The 23,022-nt window shown below is 40.8% G+C and overlaps 1 protein-coding gene across 3 annotated transcripts in view; it reads left to right on the top strand.

Moving 5' to 3' along the window:
- Window positions 1-23,022, top strand: part of mpped2a (metallophosphoesterase domain containing 2a) — an 80,469-nt gene that overhangs the window by 17,894 nt on the left and 39,553 nt on the right. For all 3 annotated transcript variants that reach the window (XM_042409601.1, XM_042409610.1, XM_042409617.1), the window contains 2 exons: window positions 8,503-8,684; window positions 21,399-21,624. In XM_042409601.1, coding sequence (XP_042265535.1) covers window positions 8,503-8,684; window positions 21,399-21,624 — 408 coding nt within the window. The remainder of the gene's footprint in view (window positions 1-8,502; window positions 8,685-21,398; window positions 21,625-23,022) is intronic.

Raw genomic sequence — 23,022 nt, 5'->3', positions numbered from 1 at the left:
AAAAACACCCAATGATAAACCATTTACAATGCTGCAAAAACCTGCAAATCCTCACATTTGAGAAGCTGCAACCAGTGAATATCTTCTGTATTACATGATTTTTTTGAATATCAAAACAGTTGTTGATACTTTTTTTTTTCCAGCTAATTAAATTTGAGCATTAAACAGCATATTTTCAGTCGTAACATCATGCTCTACCAGAAGCAAATTAAATATTTACTGCGGAAATCAGAGACTTCCTTCTTCTTACAACGTGGCGTTCATGAACCTCCTTCAACTAGAAGTTTGTCTAATTCAGGAAGCGATATGCCACTGAGATGCTTGTTTGCTCGTGATTTTAATTTTCCTGCAGCTCACATGCAATGCAACAGTAATCTGATTTTAATATTTGATAGTTAGTTTGTAGAGATAGTTTTAAACAAATGTGATCTAAGCTGGCGTTTACATCCATCCTGCATGCGGCGAGTGGATTTGTGCTTTTTTGTTATGGAGTTATAATCGGTGAAATGTATTTTTCTTGACAGTTTCAGACTTTGCTTTGTCTTTGATAGCCTGTGAACCAGTCTGATTACAAGTCTTGATCCTGTTTATCATGTGTAGGCAGCTCAGCTTTAGTTGATTAGCAGTCTATTTCCACATTTCCCCTTTTGACCCCCTGGAGGGGTTTTACGTGGCTTGCTCACTGCTGACTGGTGGGCTTATTGGTGAGAAATCATTAGCGGGATGACTCCGTTAACAATGAAGGAACAGGAAGGAGGAGCTGGAGGCAAATCCCTCGGCAGCAGGTGGCGGCAGGTATAAAATAGACGGAGACGCTGACTTGACTGTGATTGACATTTGCTTCTGTCTGAGACAAGTGGGCAGCTTAGAGGTCGTTGACCCCGTTAACCCAAGCTGGATCGGAGGGAGGGGGGGAGGCCGACCAAAACTGAAATTAACGTTTCCCCCGTCTGCATACTTTTGTGTACTTTTGGTTTGTTTTTCAATGAGTTCTGCTCCCTCAGTGTCAAGAAAGGGAAGTCTTAATCTTGAAATGGTTTTCCCTGTTTGGTTTGGAAGAACTTCAGCGTTGGACCTCACTAATGCTCTTGTGGCTGAATGGGATCAAATCCCTGCAGCCGAGATCCAAAATCTTGTGGAAAACCTTCCCAGAAGAGTCAAGTCTGTTTATAACAGCAGGTTAATGCCTATTGTTCTGGAATTGCATGTTTAACGGTTATTTTAACTGCTTATTTTTATTTTTATTTCATGGGGAAATTGCCCCTACAATTAGGACTGCAGGTAATTTATTGATTGATCTGCTGTTTGTCGTAAAAAAAAAAAGTGTGAAAAATGGCCCACAGTGATGTGTCCAACGTGCTCAGTTTGTCCAAAACTAAAAGCTATTCAATTTACTGCCATAGATTACAAAGAAAAACAGCATATCATCACATTTGAGAAGCTCGGAGCCAGTGAATTTTTGGCTTTTTTTTTGAAAAACGACTGAAACAATGAAGATCTGTTTTCTTTCTATCGACTACAAACTCAAAGAGTGCTTAAAGACAGAGCACTCCTCTGCAGCTCTACTTATTATAATGATAATAATAATAACAACTCCCACTACAAAGCTCTTAAAATGACCTACATTTTTACTAAAAACATGAACGAAAAATGTTGCAGAGCCAGCCTCGGCACATCCCGAACGGCCCCGACGAGCAGTAACGACAAAAGCTCAGAGAGTTGATGAAGAAGTGACGTTACGTCCTCAAAGAGGGAAGACCAGGGTTTGGTCTCAACTACAAGCTCTGCAGGATTTTCAGCTTCACAGTTTGCTAGCTTCCTGGTTTGCTTCCATGTTGTTCGGCCTACTGAATATGCACAGCGGTGTTTCCCCCGCCGCTCGGCCCGTAGACTTAACAATGCGATGACATCAGCTCAAGGAAGGTTTTACAACAATAAAACCTCCATGGATTAAAAATTCACAGTAGGAAGAGTCATAATTGACGTTGTTTGCAGTCCGAGCTGTCAACAGTTACAGTTACAAACGTGTCTTTTATAGAGGTGCTCTTTGGGGAAAAAGCTTTTTTGGGCTGCAGGGGGATTTTTCGCTGCAGTACCGTGAACGACCACCAGGAAAAAAACTGGCTGCAAGGCCGAGCGACGCAGCTCTTATAAAACATCCATGGACTAATGTCTCTGTTTTGTCTTTTAATCTTCCTTTGAAGCTAAATGTGATTGGTCAAACCCAACATATTCACTATCTTTTTTTAATAAATTAGAGGCATAAATAAAGTTATCTCTTTATAGTAATAACTGTCTTTAAGTGTGACTGATATTAAAGAGAAGATACGAGCTGCTTTGGCAGGAGAGGTCTTTTTTCTTTTGGCTGCGCAGCAAACAGCCGAGGTCTGTTTTGGACGTTGTGAAGACTTTGGGAAGGTTTTTCTGAAAAAAAAAAAAAAACTCGGGGAGGAAGCGTCGCAATCAATCACAGTGATTATGTGGCGTCCATAAAGAGCTCAGGGGGAGTCCGGAGAGCGACAGAAACGGCGACCCCTTCTTATCTGCCGCCAGTTAAGTGTCTACGTTTTTGAAGGAGCGGGCTCGGGCTGAACTTTGACCCCCCGTTTGCTTGTGTGTTTTTCCAAAAGGCCACGGAGCCAAGTGTGCTCAGTCAAATGAAATATCCTCCTACAGACATCAGAGAGCACTACTCCCACCCTCCCTCTGTGTGTGTCTCTCCTCCTCATTTTTTTTTTTTTTTTTTACTCCTCTCACTGCTTCTGTCTCAACTATGTGACACATGTAAGTAATAACCGCATCTGTTTTCCAAAATTCAGTCGTTTTTTGTTTTTTTTTCAGATCTCCTTTGTGTAGTTTTTCCAATCTGCTTGAATTTTAGGTCAAAGCACCTCAAACTTGTTAGTCTTATTGTAGCATTGATATCATAAGTGTACTATTTATGTGATTTATGGGAGCTGCAGGGTTTTATTGCAGTCTCTCTTAACAGTCATTAAACGATATCGAAGTGTTTTTATTTAAAGTCTCTGTCAAATTTGACCAGTAACATTTAAATCTGCAGCATTATGTGATGTGAATAAATGACTTCAGATGCTTGAACAGCAGAGAAACCGACTTTTTTTTTTTTTTTTTTTTTTTTTTTTTGAGGGGGAAAAACAGAACAAACAAAAGTGAAAAGCTTGATGTGAGAGAGAGAGAGAAAATCACTGGTTAAATGGTATCAACATGATCAAAACAAAAGCATGACAGCCAGAATGAAAGCTGGATCGTCTGGCTGGTGTCACCTCAAGAAAATACTGCGTTTTTATGATTTTTAAAGTGGATTAGATCTTTTTTTTTTACCTGAAATGGAGACAAATGATTAACAATTACAGTTTTATATAAAAAAAAAAAATCTTCAAACTCATTTTTTAGCTCTAGCGTTTCATCCGTAGGTGAGGATAAACGAATGCGTCGAGGTCTCTCCGTCGTAGGATCAGAGACGTTTATTCATCGAGCAGATATTCCTGCAGCCGCAGACCTCGGTTTTGTGTCAGCTCCAATGTCATGGCGGATTTGAGAGTGTGTGCTCCTGCCCTCCTCGAGCGCATTAGCATTTCTCCTCTCCCCCCCCCCCCCCCTCCACCCCCCCACCCCCCCCTCTACTCTTTTCCCTCCGCAGTCTTCCCTCTGATGTCACGTCGAAGCTCAGACATGTTAACACGAACCTTCATGCTAACACAGTTCAGTCTGTCACTGGAGAATATTCTTTTACCTGCTGCTGGAAGCGCAGGAAGACTTTTTCATTTTCACTGTCTCGTTTACAATAGATCAGAGGCCTCTGCTGCACTGCTGAACTCCTGAACTCCTGTATACATTACTAATGAACCTCTGGATTGTTATACAGTCATATGTTAACAGGAAAGACAGGGGCCCTCTTTTTGTGTGTGTGTGTGTGTGTGTGAGAGACAGACAGAGAGAGAGAGAGAGAGAGGGAGAGAGAGAGAGCAATGCAGTACTATCATGAAGGTTTCTTGGCCCAGACCTGCTCTAATTGATAGGGGCTGCTGGTATTTACTTACATTCTCAGGGTGGATTAAATCTCAAAGGAAAGGGGAGGAGATGGAGGTTGTTTTTCTCCCAGCTTTGTCTTAATATGCACGTTTGTGTGTGTGCATATATCTATATCTGTGTGTATATATATATATATATATATATGTATGTGAATGTGTGTGTGTGTGTTTTGTCATCCCATGTGGTTTTGCGTTTGTCCTTCCTCCATGACGAGAACTGTCGAATCCTGTAAAGCTGCATGACGTCCAGGCACCACAGAGCACCAAATCTAATCAGCAGCCACACAGCAATGTATGTGCTGCTCTGCTGGCTTAGGTTAATGCGTTTGCATGTTTATGTGTGTGTGTGTGTGTGTGTGTGTGTGTGTGTGTGTGTGTGTGTGTGTGTGTGTATATAGGAGCACAAAGACTTATTTACTGCACAAAGTCAATAGTAAATATCATTATCTCTGTAGCTACTTTTTCATTTTGTTCAGTGTATTCAATGCGGAGTCCAGGCCTGCTCAGTTAACTCGAGACCCTCGTTCTGCTCCGGCGACTCTCCCAGCCGAGGCTGCGGAAGAGCTGTAAAGGAGGGACAAGACCGGTGACCAGCAAATATCGACTACCGATCGACTGCAGACTCCAAATCAGACACTATAAGCTACAGTATGCAAACTAGACTCTGTGTTTTCTAACTGAAGGCTACAAACATAAAGCTACAAGCTCTAGACCACAAACCTGCTACACATGGATGATTATGGACTAATGAGATTACAAATCCAGTCTACAAGCCATGCAACCAGTTGAATGGGAGCTGATCAGTTAAAAATGACTGACTCTGTGATCTTAAAATTCACAGATACGATCTTTTAGATAACAAAACCGAAGGCTCTGTCAGGAGTTGTGTTTACAGTCTACAGTGTGATCAGATTTTGAGCAGCTTCCAGTTCATTCAGTTTTGCAGAAAGGCAGAAATGACAGACGACTGCTGCAGATGCAGGAAGGACGGAGCTGCTACAAACTGTGGCTACAGGTTATGTGACTATAGGTCACTGATCACAGATGGTGACTGCAAATAGCAGCCAGGCAACAGACAGTTGGCGTGTCCTAAATCCATACGACATACTAATTATAAGCAGGTCTTGAGCATCTAATGTGTAGAGCTGCATTATCGATTAATCTGTTGATTATTTTATCCATATATCATGTCCATCACTCTTTACCAAAAACCAAGGTGACGTCCTCAATCGTCGTCTTTTGTCAGCTACAGTCCACAACTCAAAGATATTCAGTTTATGGTCATAGGAGACTAAAGAAACCAGAGAATCAGAGAATTTTGACTCATTTTCTTTCAAAACAGTAAGTCAGTCATCATAGTCATGACTGACTAATAGATTAAATGATGAATCGTTGCAACAATGTGCCTAAATTAAGTATAATTAAACCAGACAGTATAAAAAGTGTGGTGGATTTTTGAGTGTACAATCAATGGACATTATTCTCCCATGATGCAACGAACAAAGGAGATGAAGCACGTATTGTAAACTAGGGATGGGCATTTGAAGAAATTTCGGGAAAATTAACGATCAATTATCGATTAATCTTTTTTTTTAATGTATTAAAAATGGCAGAAAATACTAAAGAAAGCTTGTTTTTCCTCCATGAAATCTTTAGACAGAAAACAAAACAAAAAGGATATGTGGCGCACTGGTAAACGCAGCGGAGCGCTAGCTCCTCCGTGCTAACGCTGAGGTGACGGTAGGTTGTCATTAACTAGTGTGAGGTGTACGTCGTTCAAGCGGAACGTTATCAGGGTTGTTGTTGTGTTGTAGGCGTTGTTTACAATCAGCTTCGTTGTTGTTTTTAGCTCGAAATGGTCCAAACTTCGCCACTTTGCTCTCTTCATGTTTACTTTCATCTTAATTTCTACGGCAACTGTTCATTCATTTTCCCTTCTTGAATTTAAATTGCGCCCCCGGCTGGTTGCAGCGCGTAGTGAAATTCATTGCAACTTCAAGACACATACGTACATAACATATCGATCATCGATTAATCATGCCCATCCCTATTGTAAACTATGACAATTAGACTGTAGTGTTTAGTTGGATGATATGAGATGTACCATGAGACAGAAATTTATCTACCAGTAGAAATGTTGCTGTGCTGTTTCTGCTGACATGTCTATCCATTTAATATTTTGGTTGTATAAAGTCTTTGTGGGTAATGTTGTAAAAATTGGATCTACGTGATGTTTTTTGTTTTTTTAGGTATTTAATTCACTGGTTTTGCCAAAAACTGGCATCCAGCTCTGGTTATTTTGTCTGTAAACAGTTTTCAATTGAATTTCCAGGAAAAATCTCAATATACAAAACTGGAAAATACAGACGGGTGACAAGCTGAAGGAAAAACATGAACACATGAGTGGAGAAACATGATGGATCCAGATGCTTCTATGCAAAGTACAAATAGTCAATGAACTGAATGTTAACGGGAGATTTTGGAGCGATGGTGAATGGTTTTCATCCTGTTCTGGAGGCTTTTCGTAGACTAAGACACTTTGACACCCATCAATATATCGGGGATAGCAGGTTTTATCCATATCGCCGCCCCCCCCCCCCTCGCTACTACAGACTGACCACACACCATGACTGCAGATGGTGGCTGGACTTGAGGCTACAGACTGCACACGTCGGGGCTACACGCTACAGACGGTGGCCAGCTTGTCTTCTTCTGTTGTTCTGCCATTAACGTGACCTTGCAGATGACATTTTTTTTAAAAAAACCAGAACAAACAACAGATTCCAGGCTGTTTTTGTGAAGATTTTTCCAATGCGCAATATTCTGCTCAATATGACTACAGAAACAGGGAAAAACAGGCAAAATTGCTTCCCAAAATGCTTCTTTCCATCGCCTCCTCCCTCCCAATAAGATTTTCTTTTGTGCATAAGGGGGGGGGGGGCCTATTTCCTCCATCTCCGTTAATGACGTCTTCTCCAGGCAACCTTTTTGATTTGCCTCTGTTTTTCTGTTTCCATGCCATGTTTGTGCACACATGCGAGTTAACCGGTGTGTGTGTGTGTGTGTGTGTGTGTGCATGCGTGTGCATTCTTGTCAGGTTGGAGATTGCGGCGTTGATTATGTGTCTGATGTTGTCGACAGAGTGACATCCCTTCTAATGAAATAATGGTCTAGCGGCGGAGTGTTGGAGGATTGCACATTGTAGACTTCAATTACAGACAAGATGATTTTTTTGTCCTCTTTCCTTTCAGTCAGAAAAAGTACAGATTTTTCTTCCTTTTTAACAGACGTGCTTACATTGAACAAAAAGGTTGAATAAAAGGCTTTTTTTTTTTTTTTTTCCTAGCCAGACTTGGGTCTAAGTGTTTTTTTTTCTTTAGATAATGGATAGAAAGGACATGGCGTGCCTTAATTCACCATCTCTTTAGCCAATCTGATGCCACAAAACAGCCATTGCCCTCCTTGTGTGCACAACTCAACCCGAGCGCTGGTTGTTTTCCAACCCCGAACTACACATTTTTCACCGTTGTAATGTCTCTCCTTTTCTTTTCTTTGAGATGCTTTTTGCTCTGCTGCATGTATTATTCTGTAGACCGTGTAATTTATTTTGCAACAACAAATGATCTATTTAAGGTTCCAGTGTTCAGCCTGTGCCCCTTCTGTTATCTGGTATGAAATTAGCATACATTTCCTAAAAAAGAAAAATATGCTTCTGTATGAATACACCTTTTTTTTTTTTTAAAATATCACAAAGCAGGGAGCAGGGTGCATTTTCTGAATTGTGACTTCTCTTACAAAGAGTTATGTTCAAAATTATAACTAAATAAAATCAAGGGCAGAAATCAATAGAAATGAGTGGGGGGGGGAAATTGAACCGCTAGCGAAATCGGTAGTTTGGCCTTGCTGGTGAAAACACGGCACCTATTATTATGACTTTTTTTGAAGATGTGATTTTTTTTTTTTACTCGTCAAAAACTGTTTTCTCAAAGTGTTTTTGGCAATTTTCAAAGTTGATAGCGTGAAGCTGTGCAGTACGTGCCGACCGGATTATGAGAAAGCGACGCAGCTACGGTGATACAGACGGATACGGATAGTAAGAAAACCACCTCGACTGAAGATATTCATGAACCACGAAGGGTTAACACCTGCATCCTCGCAATTATCGGTTGTTTTCAAATGCAGCCTAGTAAAGAAATATACTGTATACTTTTTCATGAGTCATTTAAAGGAGAATACCGTTGTTTACAGTTTACAGCCTGTTTATTTCCACCTACACACAATTGTACACGGTTGCATAACATTTTCACATTATTAAATACTCAAAGGTAACTAACTGTAGTTTGTAAGGCAGCAAGTCGGAGTCAATTCAACACAATAAAATCATCTTGCTCTGTCCATCAGCTCCTCATCATCCAGTTCTCTCTCTCTCTCTCTCTGTCCGTCTTTTCAGGGTGGACCCCATTCCCTATGACACTCCCAAACCAGCGGGACACACCAGGTTCGTGTGTGTGTCGGACACACACTCGCGTACAGATGGCATCCAGATGCCCTACGGCGACGTGCTGCTGCACATGGGCGACTTCACCGAGCTGGGCCTGCCCTCCGAAGTTAAGAAGTTCAACGACTGGCTAGGTACTAAGCCGCTTAACACACACATTCATCAGCATGCTGCTGGACGCACGCATCGTTTTCACACTCACACGCTGCTGACATGCACAGGTTTTCACGGATTGGGGGGTGAGGGGGAAGTAGGGGGCAAAGGCACGAGACATGTTGCACGCATAACCAGTAACTGGACCACACAATGACCCCCCCTCCCCCACCCTCCCTCCTCCCCAACTGACCCCACAACTGCTGCGCTTAAGTGTCTAATTTAACCCCCCTGACCTAACACCCTGGCTCAGTTAACCTTTGACCTCTCCCTCTGGCCCCATGCTGTGGGTGTGAGCTCTGGGCTGTGTGTCTGTGTGTCTGTGTGTCTGTGTGTCTGTGTGTCTGTGTGTCTGTGTGGTTTCAGTCCAAGCAACCAGCAACCAGTTTCATCTCTGGACTGGTTTCTGTCCCTCTAATGTAGTCATGTTTCACATGTTTAAAAACACACACACACACACACACACACATCGTCTTACAGTCCCACTCACCAAGTGCATAAATCAATAAGCGCCACTTACCTCACTGGTGTGTACTTTTTTTTTTTATTTTTAACACATTTGAATTCATCTGTGTATGTTTAATCTCTATATTTTTCTGCCTTTTGATCGGAGCGACTGAACCAGGTGACACAAAACAACCAAAACAAAGAGCACAATGTTTGAAGTTGTGTTCAGATTGAACGCAAAGTAAAATTTCGAGGCGGTGCGACTGCACATAGATTAAATGGAAACACACAAATCGCACAAATTGAGGTGAAAAATACTTAAACTTCAAGGAGAATTCTGGCTTATTTTTGAGCTTTATGACTCCAATTCATGAACATACGCAGACGAGAGGAAGATGGAGAGACACTGAAGGAAATTATCAAAGAATTGGAGTTCCTGGTAAGTTGTGAGATCAGTCAGAGGCTGGGACTGTGACAAACACTCACAGACGCAACTCAAGGCTGTGAAAGAAAAGAGAGGATGAGACTGAGTAGAAACAGGAAGTGGCTTGATGTTGAAAAGGCATAGAGTGAGTTGTTTAATAAGGGTTTAATACTTTTTCTGCTAGGAGGAAAGTATACATTCCTAGCAAAACTTTCTCATTTAACCAATGATGAAAACAAAGTTCATTCTCTTATCAGACTGAAAAGTGAATAATAGAGAGTGCCGAAAGTATAAAAGAAAACTGTAGAGCTTGATGTGGTTTTAGTGTTTCAGAGTCTGACGCTTTTGCTCCAAAGAAACCTTAATCTTAAAGTGGTACTCCTCTCAAAAATCTATGTTTTGAGTATCAAACACTCGCCCCCCATGTAGAGATGAAAGGTAGCTGTCAAGGATTTGCTTCTCCAAAGATGACAGTAGCTGCAGTCAGACAGTCAGGATCCACGGTGGACCACAATGACCCAGCTTTCACAACTGGGAAGAAGCATCCTACGTGTTACTCTGCAGCAAAACTAACGTGTTATATTACTCATTACTTTACTTTCGTTACTCGGTCGTCAGCTCTGTCAGAATCCTCCACAGCCATACGCTGCATCTTTTGTATTTAACACACGTAGAAACAGAAAATGAGACGTTTGTGGTTTAACAAGCAGGCAGGAAACCGTTTGGAGGGATTTACTGAGGCTACGCTAACGCTAGCTGTACGGTTAGCGTAGCCTCACCCTTACTGAGGCTACGCTAACGGTACAACTAGCGTTAGCGTAGCCTCAATGACTGCACACAGCACTTCTCAGCTGCGCAATTCACTCACCCTCCAATTCTGAACTTAACCTGCATCATGTGACTCCTGAATGTAGGGATACCTGTAGCTAACGTTAGCAAGCCAGCTAAGCTACAACACAACTTTGGAATTACCACAAGTCTCATTTCTCCTCCTCCTCCTCTGTCAGCTGAACGCAGAGACCACACTGATATCAGCCCTCTATAAATTCCAGTAAGACAGTGAGCACACCCACTCCCCAGTGTAAAAGTAACAGGGTGTTACTGGGATTAGTAACTGTAATAATTGTTATCCCTAACACATTACAAACTAATGGCGTTACTGCCCAACACTGATGTTTAAATAGTTTTATTTTCACCAGAATACTCCTGAAATATCAGCTTCCATCTCAACCCTCATGAGCAGTCCTGTCAAACTCGCAAACTGGCATCTTTTGATGATTTTTATCGTGTTAGAGCGCCGCCGTACCACAAAGTGAGATTAGTGGGTTAGCTGGCTGTCTTTGGGTTTAACTCAGATTATCCAATATCACAAAGCTGGCTCACTTCTAACCGCTCTTTGTTCTCACAGGATGCTGACACGGACAAAAAGTACACACAGTATTTTGCAAAAAGGAGACAAAGTAATAACAATAAGGGTTGAAACTATTTTTATTTTCATTATGAATTAATACGCAGATTATTTTCTCAATTCATCATTTGGTCAATAAACCATCAGAAGACATTGAAAAACAAATATTAAATCGCATGTGTGCTATTAAAAAGAGTCTTGAACCAGCAAATTATGAAAACAACATTTTGGTCAGTTAACTACTGAACTAAGAAACAGCCTTAAAATACTTTTAACTCTTTAAATGTATCACTCAGGCTAAGTTGAGCTTTCTTCGTCCAGCTCTTCACTCCTCTCTGTTGTATGTAAACTTGAGTCCGTGTACACACTAATGCGGATAAATTTAGAAACGCCATTAATATGCAGATAAATTTAGAGACGCCATTAATATGACAAACACCGTTCCATTCACATTACTGTTATGGGATTGTTTTACAGTCCACACTGAGCTGGTTGTATCTCTATTCCTCTCTTTATCTGGTTTGTTGCTACAACTGCAGACTTTGCTGTCACATTTATCCACTTTGGAAAACGTTTTCAAGAAGTCAATGGTAGAAAAATGCCGGCTTGAATTGAATGGAAGACCAAAAACGGAGAGAAAAAGATGTTTTAAAAATGTTATCCACGTAGCTGACACGACAAGGGACAAGCATGGGGTGTGTGTGTGTGTGTGTGTGTGTGTGTGTGAAGGATCAAATCAAATCCACAATTCTGAAACTCAAAAACTTTGATTTAAAAAGTCTAAAATTTGAGCTTTTAAACTATGTTTTTAAAAGTGGGAAGTGTAAAATTTAAGTGCCTTTGAGAGCCGCAGTTGTTCTCTCTCTTTGCCAAGTTGATTCTTTAAAGTGCTGCCAGGTGTTGTGTCCATAATTCCCCTCAAACACACAATAAAACACATATACAAAGGGTGACCACACACACACACACACACATACACATGCAGACACATACACACATCCCATTTCTTCCTCCTCTGTTTTCTACTATGTCGCTGCCAATACAGCACCTGGCACCGTTCGAAGACCTACTGGTCAGCTTTTCTATCAGACTGCTCCATCCATCAGCACAGACGGTTACATCAAGTGTGTGTGTGTGTGTGTGTGTGTGTGCTTTGTTAAGCTAGGTGGAAGAACAGTGATATCGGCCATAATGAGGAATCGATGCAGAGCAAAGTGGAAAATGACCCCTTGTAGTTTTGGAGCATCCTGCCCTCTCACTCTGAAGGACGGACGAGGGGTGGAAGGAGTTGAAAATTATTGAGACATATTGGTGCCGTTTGTTGAAAAAGGAAAGGTTGTAATATATGAATTTGTAATATATTTAGAAACTATTATCAGAATTAGACTGTAATTTCAGATTCTCAGAAGAAAAAGTCATAGTAGGAGAATAATAAATGTATGGCTGTAGTCTGCTGGTCGATTAGTTGGTCGATATGCTCTCGTCCGACTAAATTCTCATTGGTCGAATAAACTCCGTGTTATTTTCATAAGGAGAAAAGTGCTACATCAACAGCTTTCCAGGATTAATCCATTATTTCCTGCAGCGGGAGGAACAGACTAACAAATTACCTGTGAAAACAACGGGAGTGTATTCAAAACACCCCCGTTGTTTTCACAACTTTGAACTCGCCCAACCTAACGGCGCCTGCTTGGTCTAACTGTACTCAACGGTTATTGAGCGTACTGAACGTTTACTAAATCTGTGTTTCTCTATAACGACACAACGAGAACCCCTGCCAGGCCAAAAAAAAAGTTTTAATATTTGATAATATCGAAATCGATAGCGTTTGGGAGTCTTTGGGCAGCGCTGTTCCGGTACGTGAGTCAACCACTGTGTCGTTGCCTGGGAAACTGTTGGTAGCGTGGCTCCGTTAAGGAGTATGTTTGCGTAGCGAGTGAGGAAAGAGAGAGAGAGTGGCAGAGAAGTGATGGTGGATGCGAGCGGAGCAGAGGAAAAGGTTAGTAGTAAGTTGTCAGTCTGGCAGTAAATGTACAGTACAGACTACAGTGTGTCAGTTAATAAATGCTAAAAAAGTCACGTCTGTCGCTTCCCCAAATGCTGGAGAAGTGAAGGTGGTTAGCTCCAAAGTTAGCAACAATGGGTTAGCATAACCTGAATAGCTAAACAGAGAAATACAGAACAGAGATATGTTTAGTTGACCAAGATTTTCTTTGGTTGACTACAGACCTAAATAAATGAGAATAAAGACGTAAATTCAGAAGCAGTAGCAGTACAGTCTTCAAATACTGCTCCAAATCCTATTAGAGATGTTATTTCTACATCTTCTATCTGCCGTTTTTTCATTTATTACTTGAATGAGAAAGTATGTCAAAACTTTTCACTGGTACTTTATACACAAAGTACCGTCTTGTGATCTATAAAAGTTGGTATTTCAAAAGTTTAGAAGCTTTTAAGATACTGAAAACATTTTTGATCGTGCTGTTGTTGTTGTTGTTGGCGGCGGCGGGTTTTTTTTTTTGTTTTTTTTTTTGCAGTTTTGAAGGACAGACGGCTCTCAGCAATCTGCATGCGGAGGAAGCGGAGGCTGTTTGCGTTACAGCTTTTACATCGCTGGTCTGAGCTTTACATACAGAATAGACTCTAATAAAGGAGACACAAGTTAATGTGAAAGGTTTGATATTCCCTCCAAGGCCGGTTTTTGTCCCTGTTGACGCAGACGGAGAGAGTTGAAGAGAGGAGGGGGATTTAAGTCAGATGCAAAGGAAGTTTGAAAGACGGCAGCATGATTAAAGTCTGAAGTTAAAAAAAAAGGCATTTTGGAGACATAATTAGTTTGATATTTTGATGTTTTTCCTGAATGAAAGATGAGTGTTGCAGTCCAGGGACAGACTGCTCAGACACTCTCAGAACTCAGAAATACTGGGATGCAGATGCAGTGTTTCAGGAAAGCACACATAAATACATACATACAGTACATACACACATAAATTAACATTAATTCTGTGAGTTACATGACGTCCTGTCTGATCAAGGAGCTCCTGAAAAGCAAGTTAAGTTTTATTTATATAGCACTTTTTTTAAAAGACAAAGTGCTTCACAAACACACACACATGCAACATTAAAACAAATAGATTAACAAAATAAAACGTCACAGAGACAAAACAGACCAAACTGAAATGAAACAAGGCATGAGAACAGGAAGGGAGGTCTATAGAAAGGCTCGTCGATATAAATAAATGAGTTTTTAGGCACCGTTTAAAACAGATTGTGGAAGATGATTCCACAGAGTTGATGCTAAAGCTGAAAATGCACCTTTTGTTTCGCGGTTGGGGGATAGATAAAAGGCTGGGAGTTGAGGATCGAAGTCCAGGGACAGACTGCTCAGACACTCTCAGAACTCAGAAATACTGGGATGCAGATGCAGTGTTTCAGGAAAGCACACATAAATACATACATACAGTACATACACACATAAATTAACATTAATTCTGTGAGTTACATGACGTCCTATCTGATCAAGGAGCTCCTGAAAAGCAAGTTAAGTTTTATTTATATAGCACTTTTTTTAAAAGACAAAGTGCTTCACAAACACACACACATGCAACATTAAAACAAATAGATTAACAAAATAAAACGTCACAGAGACAAAACAGACCAAACTGAAATGAAACAAGGCATGAGAACAGGAAGGGAGGTCTATAGAAAGGCTCGTCGATATAAATAAATGAGTTTTTAGGCACCGTTTAAAACAGATTGTGGAAGATGATTCCACAGAGTTGATGCTAAAGCTGCAAATGCACCTTTTGTTTCGCGGTTGGGGGATAGATAAAAGGCTGGGAGTTGAGGATCGAAGTGGTCGAGAAGTGGAACGACGAGCGAGGAGGTCAGAAATGTAGTTGGGGCGAAGTCGTGGAGTGCCTTAATACGTAATGGAGGGAAGCAAGAACAGGGACCTACGGCTGGTTCTGGTTAGAAATCTGGCTGCTACATTTTGGACTGACTGCAGTAAGTAAGGTGTGCCAAATTTAGCACAGTGCTACACTTGTTTCAATGTGAGACATCCACATTTAAGTAAAAACAGGTATCAGACTTGGTGTTGGCAGATGTGGAATATCACAGGACTTGGATTGAGGCACAAAAACAACAACAACATTAATTGTTGAATGCCTGGTGATGCAGAGAGTTGGTTACTGGTATTATTCCACTGTGACTTATATGAAACTCTGGGATGGGGGTTTGGTAATGAAAGCTAGTTCCAGAAAGAACCAGGAAGCAAACAAAAACTTTCACTCAGCAGTTCCTTAAAGCAGCCATGAAGCATGCATCAATGTATTTATATAGGATTTTTAAATATGGCGGACCAGAGTGATGGCTCAAAAGACAAAGCTTAACAAAAATGCGTAGTTTAACAGGACAAAGTATTTCCTGCAGCAGGTATATGAACGCTCATAGTCATAATGTTCAAAAATCAGTTCATTCTCGTACTAAAACAAGCACTAAAAAGATGTCAAACACAAGTATACAGGAGTAATCCTTCAACTCGAGCAGGACAAGATAGAGAATGTTTACATTTTAAAGTGTTCCCACAGGTGCTGGAAATCCTTGTAAAAGCTTCAATTTTAATGTGGGTTTTTCAAGGTTAAAAAAAAGCTTGGATTTTGAATAAACTGCTTGAAATTGTTACTTTCATAGTAAACTGCTGCGTCGGTGACACATTTAGAAACTTGAAACTCTGTTGTGTTTTCTGTTAATTCGTCTCCCTTCTGTAGAATGATCTCACTAAACATAATTTTTGTAGTGTATAGTAAGATAACATCTGATTTTAATGTGATGAAGAAGTGAAATAATCATTATTTATATATAATATATATGTATACCACAGCCTCAAGGTGCTGGTAAAGCTTGAAAATGCACCTTGAAAATGCTTGAAAAGTGCTTGAATTTGATTTAAGACAAGGTGTAGGAACTTATCACCAGATGCAATAACAACATACAAAGCAGCCAAATTATGACAAACTGTTAACGGTATAGCCTGAACCTGCTAAAAATAAAAGAATTTATAAAACCTAAGCTGTATAACCAACAAAATCTAAACAGATTTTGTGGTCGTGGATCTAAAACGTCTGTAAATACAGCGCTGCGTCTGCGCTCCTCCTCCGTCTGCTCCTCTCAGACTCGGGAGGAGGCAGCGGCTCGTCCGGGCCATCGACCGCTGTTTGGCCTGTTGGAGGAGATCATCGGAGATCGATGCAGAGGAACGAGCTTTCCTTGACCCAGCCTGTCTGATGGTAGAGCGCCGACTCTGATCTGTTGCTTTAAGCTGCTCCCAAAGGCCTCTGTAGCCGGAGTGTGTGTGTGTGTGTGTGTGTGTGTGTGTGTGTGTGTGTGTGTGTGTGTGTGTGTGTGTGCTCAGATGTGTAACAGAAGATGATAATGTGTTTAAGAATGAGAACTCATAGTTTTCTGTTTTCACATCACTGTAGATTGTTTGAAACAGTATTTTCAAACGTTTGATTTACAGTTTGAGTAAATAGTTTTTCTTTAGATTGACAGGTAATTTACAATATAGAAACAGACTGTTGTGATATTCCCCAAAATCACATCTTCATTCATTTTTTTAAACAATCTTTTTACTGCTTTCTTGTCTCTCATCAAATTACTCAAGTTAAGAAATCATAAACTGCAAATGGCCTACTTCCCCTTAGCTGCTAGAAGCTCCACTTCGCAGTTAAGAAGCTGCTAATTGCTCCGCTATGTGCACCAGCCGGTTGCCAACTTTATCTGCCTGCTGCTTGGCGACGGGCAGGTAGAGCTTTGTGGCTGTAAACAGCTGCCAGCTACAGCACAGAGTGGCGAGACTCGAACCAAAAAGAGGGAAACAAAAAGATGAAAGATGCTGACGATGACGATGATTCTCTGTTAGTTTGTCACATTACACACGGTCGTCATTTGATCCATTGTTAATATAAAACTATAATTTAGTGACTTGACCGTTGAAGAGAATAAGTTTACAGACCATCACTAAATGTCAGGAGCTTATTGAAGTGATGTGTTTGTCTTCTGCAGTGACATTAAGTCTTGTAATCTTCTACACTTGGTTATGTATTACAAACTTGATCTATAACTGTGTGTCTGAGCAAGTTTGAGATATTTATAAACAATATTTGAGACGTTTGACACATCATTATATGTTCATTTTGGATTTTTTTAAAGTGTTTCTTTGCAGTTTGACAGTTAAACCAGAAACTTAATTTCAGATGCTTTTTTTTTTTTTACCTCTAGGTGTTTTTTTCGACATAATCTAAATATCAAGTGTAGGCATGTTTTACAAGCACACATCCACAGCTTCTGCACTAATTGGAAAACGTGTTAATTTGGTTCCACCGTTTTTTTTTTTTTTCCTCAAGTATTAATTTGTGGAGACGGGAGACTAGATGGGGGGAATGACAATTTAATTTTTCTTATACAGTCACCTCTTTTAATTTACATGGTGTCATGTAGAATATCCTGTGTATGCTGGTTGGAAAGACTATATTTTTAGTATTGAGCTGTGAAAAACACTCCCTAAATTAAATGTTTTTGTTTTTTTTGTCTTCTTAAATCTTAACATAAATTCAAATCTGTCTTCTTGTTAGATACGACAAAACATGTCTCCGCACCCGCAGTTCTAGTCCTTCACACGGGGGTTGTTTTGATTTTTTCTTGCTCTCTTTCATACCCCAGTTTGTAGGGGAAGAATAAAAAAATAAAAAAATAAATAAATCTAGGTGTATCACTCCACATACCCTCTGTAAGATGTATCACGGTGGCAATAAAAAGCAGTAGAAATTCCCAATAGAGTAATGGAGATGGAGTTGTTTGATGGTAATTATGTTTTCTTCCACCTTTTTTCCCCGCCTGGTGGTAGTGCAGAGAATGATTCGCTTTCGGTAGTGTATGTGTGTGTGTGTGTTTGTGTGTGTGTGTTTGTGTGTATAAATGGATGCGTGATCCAGTTAGAGTGCTGGGGGACTGAGAGAGACGGCGCTCTCATATAAGGTTAGACTGGAATTTATGATCCTGAGACGCGACAAGAGCTAATTTAGAGCAGCGGGAATGAAACTTATAGACCGGGGGAACCATGATTCTTTCATTTTCACTATTAGAGAACACACACACACACATGCACGCACACACTTTAGATGGATGTGGTGGATATTTTTTTTATCTGTATTGAACCTGCATATTTTGATTTTTTTATTCTGGTGTGTTTAGTTTCTATTAGTTTTTTTTCCCAATTGAGAACCTAACCAGTGCAAAATTGAGCAGTGCACTCGCATCTCTCTTTTCACTTACTGTCGCCAGTCAAAATCATGTAAAGTTTTATTGAGTTCTTTATTCAGCATTTTAATAATTTTGCCTTCTCGGCATGCATCATAACCTTCTGATAATACCGGCCAGAGCAGAGAAAGTGTTGCCCTCTTGTCTGTCGCTGTGGGGTCAAAGTCTACAGTTTATTCTATAAATAATCCAGCATGTAGACAGATACGGGCATGTCATTATAAACCTGCACAATAGGATAGTGTTGTGTATGTAAAGGACTTCGCTTTTGGTGATTTGGTGACAGTTTTTCCCCAAAAATGTGTCCAGGAAATCCTGTAAAATCTGCTACATGTCATCTAGATGGCTTAACTTTAAGATTTTAATTGAATGATGCCCAATTTAATCTAATATGTCGACATATATTCACCTGCATATCACCAAAACTAAATGACTGAGCTACTATCTTCATCTACTCTGACAATAAACTAAAGCAAAACCATGAAGTCACTACGTTTTGATAGATCTCCATGAAATCTGTCATATGTTGAAGATATGATCATAATGCAAGAAATAATTGATTGCAAATTTGTGGATTTATTATTATAATCTAGTAAATTCTACAGCGTGATGCAAGACAGACTGTAATTACTAAACAGCTCTGCAGATTCATCATAAAGAGGTCGGACTGTGGTAGATTTTGTTTTTTGTTTGTTTGTTTGTTTTTTTGCCCAAAGCTGATGTCGGAACCAATTTCAGACTAGTGTTTTTGAGAGCCGAGTAACATCCACATTCACACGGGCTTCCTTCATCTTTAGGAAGTGGTGATTGCTGACTGTGATCAATCCAAACATCAGTGCTTTCAGTCAATGAAACTGTGTTCAGCTCATAGCCGCGGGGATGTGTTTTCAGCAGGGGTGCCGCGTTCTCAGCAACTGCAACAACAACAACAACAACAACACCCCCCCCCCCAAAAAAAAAAAAATCACTCGAACAAAAACACATGATACAGCTGCACAGCACAGTATTGGCTTCATAAAATATCGTAAATCACATCTCGACAGCACTATGTGAGGTTATGTCAGCCAAACAATATGAAAGAAAGTATGAAGTAATGTCTGAAGATGTCATAGAGTCATCACTCATGACAATACTTCAAAAGGGGGGCTGCTGCTGCTGCTGCTGCTGCAGGCTAAAAATAATGACATTTGAACTTAAGTATTTTGTTCAAATCTGGTCCAAACCTTCCTGTCGCAGCAGATCAACACAGACAAAATACTCTAGCAAACAATACAAAGCATCTGTAGGGAAAAAAAGCTAATTCTGCACGCCAAAATTTTATATATATACACATAAATATATCTCTGGTGACAGTAACCAGAAGAGATGGGGTGTAACTAGACAGTAAAATCTTGCAGCAATGCAAATACCTCAACTGCCTGGGTCAGGTTTGCTGCATCAGTTTCAACTATGGTTCAGTTTACGCTACACATAAATCAGCCTGCGGATTAGCCTATACAGCACCTACAGGCTAAAAAAACAAAAAGACAGAAGGGAAGGAAGGAAGACTGGAACAGAATCAACAGGAGGCCCCCAAAAAAACAGACACCACGGGGGGAAAAGAGAAATACAGAGAGAGAATGGAAAGGTGATGAAGGCCAGACCCTCTCGTTGAGTGCTCAATCGGCCGGAATAAAGTAGTAAGTCAGTTTTGTGATGGCGAAAAAGGGAGCCAGGACAAATCACCCCGACAGAAGGGGGGAGCGAAAAGGGCACAGCAGCAAGTTGAAAGATGAGGGGATGAGAATTGTGATAGATGTTCTTCTCTATTTAGTTCAGGTTCACGTGCTTTTTTTTTTCCAGCCGCCCAACGTCTGCAGAGATGGACGGTGGTCCGCTGGGGTCAAGCAGAGCCGTCAGATGTGGTTGTAACCTTCCCTGACTGTCTGAATGGAGAGTATTTTTCCCCTCCACTTATCTGAGGTTTTTTTTTCCCTCGTCCGTGGTCAGGGTTAGAAATACAGAGGAGCTACTGAGGGAATGATGAACGCTCCTTGTACAAAATTTTCAGGACAACCCGCTGTTGTGCGGAGCTGCACGATACGAACAGAATATGCAGTGTGTGTGAAGAATTTGTGTTTGAGTCTGGACGCTTTGATGAAATGCAGGTATGAGCCCTGGAAATGAAAAGATTGCTTGTTGTGTAATGTAATCAAAATCATTTAGACTTTATTTTAGATTGAATTTAACACCCAGATGATCTCAACAACAATGTTCCACATGTTCAGTGTACGCTCTGTCAAATATAGATTCAGTAAAAACTTTTATGAAGCAATTAATTTATATTCTGGGATAAGTCAGGCATTTACATAGCAGCTGCCTCAAAGTATAAGCCTGAATTTTCCATGACTGGCTGTTAGTTCACATCAATAATTGCATTTTTTTTTTGGAAAGAACCTCTTTTTACGAGAAGCGGTCTTAAAAAACAGCATAACAAAAGAGGAAATAGGGGAAACATTTCTGCTTGATGTTTTAAATTAACGATAAATAATGCCGCTCTAACAGGAAGTTGTGAAAAGGACAGAAAATTGAAAAAACTCAAACAACAGCCTCTTGAATTTTAGTTTAATTGGCCTCTTAGTGTTGTCCACCTCTGATACAAGAAACTTTTCTTTATAGATCACAGTGACAGAAGAACACTCTGCTCAAGTTGGAGCCTACAATGGTTTATGCAAATTTGATTGTGCAGATCTCAGAATTAGGCTTCAAGTAAAAGAAAGAACTTGATTGGAGAGTTTTAGTGCTGTCTAAATGGTTTTAATGGTTTCAGCAACTCTGAAAAATAAAATTATGAGGGAAATTTTTAGCTCAAAGTTGTTACACTTGGCCAGATTCATACCATGAAACATGTCGGCCTTCACTTCAGTCAGCTGCTGCACAGAAATGTCATTAGCAGCTGTATAAAGGTGATCCACTGACATGGTGTTAGAGACCAACAAACCTCATGAGTATGAGAAGAAAAGTGGTACCTAACAGTGTTGAGAGACTAGATCCTAACACACGGACACATCAGTATCCATCCACCCTCTCACCAGTTGTTCTGTTCTCTTCCAGGCGGCCTCCCGTACGAATTTAAGGTGGTAATCGCCGGGAACCACGAGCTGACCTTCGATAAGGACTTTATGGCAGAGCTGGTCAAGCAGGATTACTACCGATTCCCCTCGGTCTCCAAACTCAAACCAGAGGACTTTGACAATGTCCAGACGCTCCTCACAAACTGTGTGTACCTGCAGGACTCGGACGTCACCATAAAGGGATTCCGGATATACGGGGCGCCATGGTAAGAGACCAGAGACTCTTCTAACCTCCCCTCCCCCTTTTTTTTTTCCTCAGAACTACTCTCACCACTTCTGCCTTTCATAAACCACCGAATCACATTTCTGTCTCGTCATGTTGTGGATCCCCCGAGGTGAAAGTGTGCTTTCCCTTCTGTCGGTGTCTGGCTGTTTTCCAGCTCTCCTCCCAGCAGTATCTCCGTAACACCGCTGTACGCTCTCAGCGAGGGGGCCTCTCTTAACATACAGGGTGCTATTCCCAGCTCGCACATTCCTTTATGAGCTCAGGACCTTCGCCTGCTCCCGGGGCTTACGTTACACCTGTGTTTTGACACGAGGTTAAGTGATACGCGTGGTACTGGGACACTCTGTCAATAGGCTCTCAGGTGTGGAAAGAACACGGGGAAGGAGGGGAAGGCTGGCGGGGGGGTGTGATTGGTTGAGGAATGGTGTAAGCAGCGTGTATTCAACAGACAGAGGCGGGTGGGAGTGTTGTCAAAGTGAAAAGTGTTTGTGCAGAGAAAGTGTTTGTTGTCAAGATGAACTAGATCTATGTTATATATGTTGTTGAGTTGTGTACTGACATTATCCCAAATGTTTCCAACAATTTTCAAACCCAGAGAAATGGCGTCATACCTCCTCTACCAAAGAGTAAACACGCACAAGATGCATACGTCAGTGCTGTGTTTGTCCGCTACAATGGCGTCTACCAAAGAGTAACTTACACACATACAAGATAATCCATCGGCGATGTGGTTGTTCCACACAAACTGTTATAAATTGACTTTTGTTCAGTTTTAAGCCACATTTTCATGATAAATTTGGGTCGCTTTTAACTATATCTTTTAGCCGGAAGAAGGATTTTAGTCATTGTGGACGTCTGGATCTTAAGTTATTAGAGAAATAAACTGGGCAAACGTTAGCAGCAGCTCGGCTAACAGCCCCTCCAGGAAGTCCGGTGGTCACCAAACATTGTCAGAGAAATATGAATATTGTTTTTGGAGAGGAGGAGACCTCTGCGGATAATTCGGCTCCTGGGAGAAACCGACCGAACGTCTGGATCTAAAGTTATAAGAGAAATAAACCGAACAAGTGTTAGCAGCGGATCGGCTAACAGCCCGTACCAGACGTCCGGTGGTCGCTGTACATTGTCGGAGAAACACTGATTTTTTTTTTTTAGGTGAAACAGCTTTATTCAGTGTTTTTACTTGTAATCTCCGGGTCCGTTTGTTCTGAAGAGGAGGAGACCTCTGCGGGTAATTCAGCTCCCAGTAAAAACATCTGGAGTAATCCTATCCCAGTGAAGCTGGTTATTTAACAACGAAGACAACAACTCCCATGATCCCTTGCTACTTCACTCCGTCATCACACTCCGTCTTTTGTTATTGTTTTGATTGAGAAAC

Source organism: Thunnus maccoyii, chromosome 1 (assembly GCF_910596095.1).
Source record: "Thunnus maccoyii chromosome 1, fThuMac1.1, whole genome shotgun sequence".
NCBI classification, from domain to species: Eukaryota; Metazoa; Chordata; class Actinopteri; order Scombriformes; family Scombridae; genus Thunnus; species Thunnus maccoyii.
This window is presented reverse-complemented; position numbering and strand designations above follow the sequence as displayed.